The sequence below is a fragment of the Elephas maximus genome, chromosome 10, assembly GCF_024166365.1.
Source record: "Elephas maximus indicus isolate mEleMax1 chromosome 10, mEleMax1 primary haplotype, whole genome shotgun sequence".
Classification (NCBI taxonomy): Eukaryota; Metazoa; Chordata; class Mammalia; order Proboscidea; family Elephantidae; genus Elephas; species Elephas maximus.
In genome coordinates, this window is record NC_064828.1 from 27723489 (window position 1) to 27729335 (window position 5847).

Here is a 5847-nt window from a genome sequence, read left to right on the forward strand (position 1 = left end):
GCTAACCAAAAAGTCAGCGGTTTGAATTCATCAGCAGGTCCTTGGAAACCCTATGGGGCAGTTCTAGTCTTTCCCGTAAAGTTGCTATGAGTTGGAAACTGACTCCACGGCAATGAATATTTGTCTTTTGTAAGTCAATATTTTAGGCAAGACATGAGGTGAGGAAGCAGGCATAGACTTTGTACTTTGCTGTAACCCACCTCATCCAGGCTCTGTTTCTTTTCTCCCTGAAGTGATTATTGCATGCAAAAGAAAATATTCAATAAATTCTTGTGGACTTAACTAAAGAAGAAAGGGGAAGAAACCCACCTACATCTGGCATTTGTTAATTCAGTTCTTAAATTTAGCCCTGGAATCTGATAGCACTGCTGAATTTGAAAAAACATCAATGCCACCTTCAGCTGTATACAATAGTGAGGGTAATCCAAACTCAATTAAAAGAAATTTTAAAATAACAACAGCACTCATATTGATTATTTACAGATGCATAGAACATAATTCATATAGCTATTGGTTATTCATACTTCTTATGTTAACTAGCTTCATAGGACATTTTTCCTCAGAGTTTTATTATTTCTCCATGATTCATTGAAAGCATATTCCTTCCCAATCAAACCAAACTCTTCTCTAAACCAACATTCTTCCCAGAAATTAATTCTAGAAGGCTCTCTACTTATTAGCTGTGTTGCATTGGGCCTTTGAATTTTGACTCTTTTTTTTTGTTGTTGTTTTTTCACCTGTAAAATTATTCTAATTGTTATCATGAGTATGAAATAGTGATTAAAGAGTGTTTAGCATAGCACCAGGCTATACGGAAAAAAAAAAAAAAAAAACTATCTAGCTGTTTCCCAACCTTGATAGAGGGCTACGAACTTTACAAAAACCCGGTGCTGTCGAATCGATTCCAATTCACAGAAACCCTATAGGACAGAGTAGAACTGCCCCATAGAGTTTCCAGGGAGAGCCTGGCAGATTTGAACTGCTGACCCTTTGGCTAGCAGCCATAGCACTTTACCACTACACCACCAGGGTTTCCAGGAAATAAAAATACTGCTGGAGATAACTGAACCACTGTGTCAAAGTGCTTGTGATCCAGAAATTGGGGAAAAGCAAACAAAAAAAAATACCTTGTATGAAAGAAAAAGAGAAGGGGAATAAGAAAGAAAAAGAATAAAAATCTATTTCCTGGATTGAGAGGATTTTAGATGCTTTAAAAGATTTTGTTTAAATAGCAAATATCAGAAGTTTAAAAACACAGTTCATAGTTTTTATAATATGTTGGTAAGAAATCTAGTTAGTTTGTATATGTCATTTATTCTGGTATATCAAAAGAAAGTCTTCTTCCAGTTGTTGTTGAAGGAACCAATGTATTTCAACAATCAGGGCATCTCAGGCAGATGAGACTGAGTGGAAATAGCTTCCAGTGAAGATACTGGATAGGCTAATTCTGAAAATGTGTGTTCAGATTCTTGGGTCTCAAGGGCCTTCTCATTTGTAACACAAAATTCTTTTTTCAAGGAACTTACCGGATAAATCCTCTCCAGAATTTACCAGAGAATTTCGTTCATTTTAATGCATGCAGAGTTTTCTAAATTTTAGTTTCCATGAAGTCATGTACCTTGCTTTGAACGAGAACTTTAATACCACGTGATGTATTCTATGCGCCTAGGCCCTGGTGACAGGATGGTTAAGCACTTGGCTGCTAACTGGAAGGTTGATGTTTCAAACCCACCAGTGGCTTCCCAGGAAAAAAGACCTAGCAATCTGCCCCCAAAAAGATTTAAGCCTACAAAACCTTTTGGGACAGTTCCATTATGTCCTACAGGGGTCACTATGAGTCAAAATCAGCTTGATGTCACACAACTACAACTTATATCTGGCAGAAAAGAGTTCCCAACACATTTTAGAGAGTTCTGTACAAAAGTGTAAACTTCAGGATTTCCTAAGTGTGAAGTACACCTCAGGGTTTTTAAGTAAATTATTGCAAGTTAATTCTGTGATTTTGCATATGTCTATTCTTTGCTGATTTATTTATTTATTAATGAAACAGAATTGTTTCATGATTCACAACCCCTAAAATGACCTCAGAAAAGGTGCCGCATATTGTTCCAGCATTTCAAATTTATGTATAGGAATTATTTTTCTACCATATAGCTGGTAAACAATAATACTAATGTGTCTTTTTGAAAAAAAAAAATTAGTGTATTTCAGGTGAACAGTATTGAATAGATTACAATTCTTATTCATAAAATACCCTCTCATCATTTTTTCTTGTCCTTTGTGTTCACTTATTCATTGATTCTTTTTATTTGATAACGAAACTACACCTGTGAAAAAGTGACCCAGTAAAATAACAAAAAAATTGATAAAATACGTCTGCTTACGTGCTCATTATTATGCTTATCCTTAGTCACCCCTCACCTGGGATTACCTACATCCTGCATCTTGCCTTTTTCATTACGTCCATAGTTTTTATCACTTATACAAAATATACTGTTATTTTCTGATTGCCCTTCGTTTTATGAAAATTTATTTAGAGTGAATTCATTTTGGATGTCTTTACTTCATTATCATATTTCCAATATTCATCTGTATCATTTGACACAGCTGTACTTCATTTTTTGTGATTCTAAATAATATTTCATTATGTGACTATACCACAGTTGATTCATAATGTATTCATACATTGTCCTATCAGTGTACATGCAGGAAAATTTCTCTTCATATACATATACGAAGATTCATTTGGGTATGTTCCTAAGGTTGAATCGTTGGGTCATAGAATGTGTAGTTGTTGAACTTTACAAGGTAAGGCCAGACTGTTTTTTAAAGTTATTATACCAGAATATACTTCTATCAGCAATGTATAAGAAATCTTCCGGATTCATATACCGTTTATTCAGAAAATCTAATTCAATGCCATTATTTTCAGATGAAGGTCGCTAGTTTGTCCAAATAGCTTGCACTCAATGGATAATCTAAAGTTTGATGGCTTAAACCTACCAGCGGTCCACAGGAGAAAAGGTCTGGTGACTGCTTCAATAAAGATTATAGGCAGGAAACTCTATGTAGTATTTCTACTCTGCCACACGTAGGGCCACCATGCCTAGGAATCAATTCAATAGCAACTAACAACTACAGTCTTCAGATGAGTTTAAAACAAGCTGGACTAAATGGAAGAAGTAAACCAGTCTGCAGTGTCTGAATTTATTATCCTCGGACTTTGTGATTCACGGGATCTCCAGGTTTTCCTCCCAGTGATATTTTCTTTGCTTTATTTGATCACTATTTTATGCAACATCTTCTTTGTGCTCTTAATCATTGCTGACCTCCATCTTCACTCCCCCATGTACTTTCTCTTGGCCAATCTCTCTTTCATTGACTTCTGCCTTTCCTCAGTCACTACACCTAAATTGATTACGGACTTTCTCAAGGAAATAAAGACTATCTCCTTTGGAGGCTGTATGTGCCAGATTTTCTTTGGACATTTATTTGGATGTAGTGAGATGGTGCTCCTTGTGTTGATGGCCTATGACCGTTATGTGGCCATCTGCAAGCCACTCCATTACTCCAGCATCGTGAACAGACAAATGTGCATTGGGTTAGTGATGACATCATGGATCATTGGCTTTGTTCATTCAATAAGTCAACTAGCTATGATTGTAAAGCTGCCTTTCTGTGGACCTAGGGAATTGGACAGCTTTTTCTGTGATATTCCATTGGTGATCAAGCTAGCCTGCATGAATACACATATTTTGGAAGTGTTGATAAATGCAGACAATGGAATACTGACAACCATTTGCTTCATCCTGTTGCTGGTCTCCTACTCTTATATTCTGTTTACTGTTTGCCGTTTCTCTAAAGATGGGGCATCCAAGGCTCTCTCTACCTGCACTGCCCACATCATGGTGGTGGTGCTATTCTTTGGGCCCTGCATCTTTATCTATCTGTGGCCATTCAGCATCACCTGGGCAGACAAGTTTCTTGCTGTACTATATGTAATTATCATACCTCTCCTGAATCCAGTTATTTATACTGTAAGAAACAAAGAGATTAAAAATGCCATGAAGAGACTACGGCATTAGCATATGGAATTCAGTTGGTATTTCAGGGCCCCACATTATCAGAATGTTTACTATAAGTTCCCTAATTTAGTCACACCTGTCCTGTTAATCTGTACTAGGAGGCATTCTCCAATTCACAAACGGAAAACATGTGTATATCCAAACGTATGGTTTGTGTCAATTCTATTCCATTCCACAACCAATTAGAGATGAATGAATGCAAAACGATTTCCTGTCTAGGAAGTTTAGCCAGTCTTCAAAATTATGATTTGGGTTGTGCTAAAAAATGATTTGAAATAAATAACAATATTCATGATACTGTTGCTATAGCAACCACCACATTTGAAATATTTTATTGCTACAAGGATTTCTTTGAGCTAAGCATATCACATACATCTTCTCTTTTATTTTTTTAATAAGCCAATGAATTGAAAATTTCTATTTTACTTATATAAATGGATGAATTTGTCTTTAAATTTTTTACCATTCTAGCAAACTTGTCTAAAGAGACAGTTGTAGATTGTTAAGCATTCTCCAACCTATACAGAAAATAAATGAAAGATAATCATAATCTGGAAAGACAGTTGTTATCCATAAATTTCTGTTTGGTCATTTGTGAAGTAGTATAATTTTCTTTAGAAGATAAACTTTTAAAAACAAAAATGGATGCACAAACAACTTTAGACAGTTTCCTTCTCTGTCCACTAGAAAATGGGCAATTCGTTTAATTATACCTGAAAAAAGTAGGACAGGAAGTGTTATAAAGGTAAGGCAGATAGTCTAATTCTAAAAGAATAAAATGCTCATTTATTCACTGCTGTGCTCAGATAAACAGCAAGCACTAGATTATGTGGAAACTTTATGATATTTTTTCTTTATTACACATAACAAAATGTTCTCTTTCTTAGAAATTTATCATACTCTATGCCTCAAAAGGAGTCCCTGGGTAGTGTAAATAGTTAAGCGCTTGGAGATAATCAAAATGTTGTTGGTTCGAATTCTCCCAGAGGAGCCTCGGTAAAGTGCTGGTGATCTATTTCCAAACGATCACAGCCATTGAAAACCCTATGGAGGACAGCTTTTCTCTGACACATGTGGGGTTGCTATGATTTAGAATTGAATCAACAACAACTTTTTTTTATGTCTCTAAAATGTATACAGTGCCTTATCTGAAAACTAGAGAGCCAAATTTGCTTCAAATTTCACATGATTTAAAAAAGATAACAGGTTATGTGTGTTTTGTAACGCTTCCAATAGCAACTGAGGCATAAGCTCTTAATTAAAATAGTTACTATTCCTGCAGTAAAATATATAACTATTCACACCTGAAGGCAATAAATAACCACAAATAGCTTCCCATCAGTTCACGTCAGGTGAGGTTGTGCAACCATATTAAGTTACAAATACAAATGTTTTATTTTTCAGGGCTGTTTGAATTTTAGAACTGTGGGAATCTATAGCACTAAATTAAACGTTCACTGCAGCATGTGAAGAAACATGTTTCAGCTTTAGGACGTAGCTGTTTGTAGGTCTCCCGTAGTTGAGACTAGGATGTGCTCTCTGCCTTGTGTGGGCTTTAGGATGTTAAGTGGCGTGCACGACCCTACAGTAACCTATTCTCTGGGCCACACACAAAAAAGTGTTGAACAAAGCTGAACTACTACATCTTTGCAATATCTGAATTTCTGTTACTGCCATAAACCCAGGACTGCTACTACTTTCTAGAATTAGGATTCCAATACTTATAACAAAGAAAGTTATCGTGTTTACGACATTAGTGAAA

The 5847-nt window shown here is 35.7% G+C and overlaps 1 protein-coding gene across 1 annotated transcript; it reads left to right on the forward strand.

Annotated features, from left to right (window-relative positions):
- The first annotated feature begins 3173 nt into the window (after positions 1-3173).
- LOC126083748 (olfactory receptor 4K3-like) lies at positions 3174-4085 on the forward strand. The gene has a single exon (XM_049897622.1). It carries the CDS (start codon positions 3174-3176, stop codon positions 4083-4085), a length of 912 nt encoding a protein of 303 aa, XP_049753579.1.
- Positions 4086-5847: the final 1762 nt, after the last annotated feature.

What these genes read in the sequence shown, in the direction of transcription:
- LOC126083748 (XM_049897622.1), top strand. Translation starts at nt 3,174, where the DNA reads ATGGAAGAAGTAAACCAGTCTGCAGTGTCTGAATTTATTATCCTCGGA.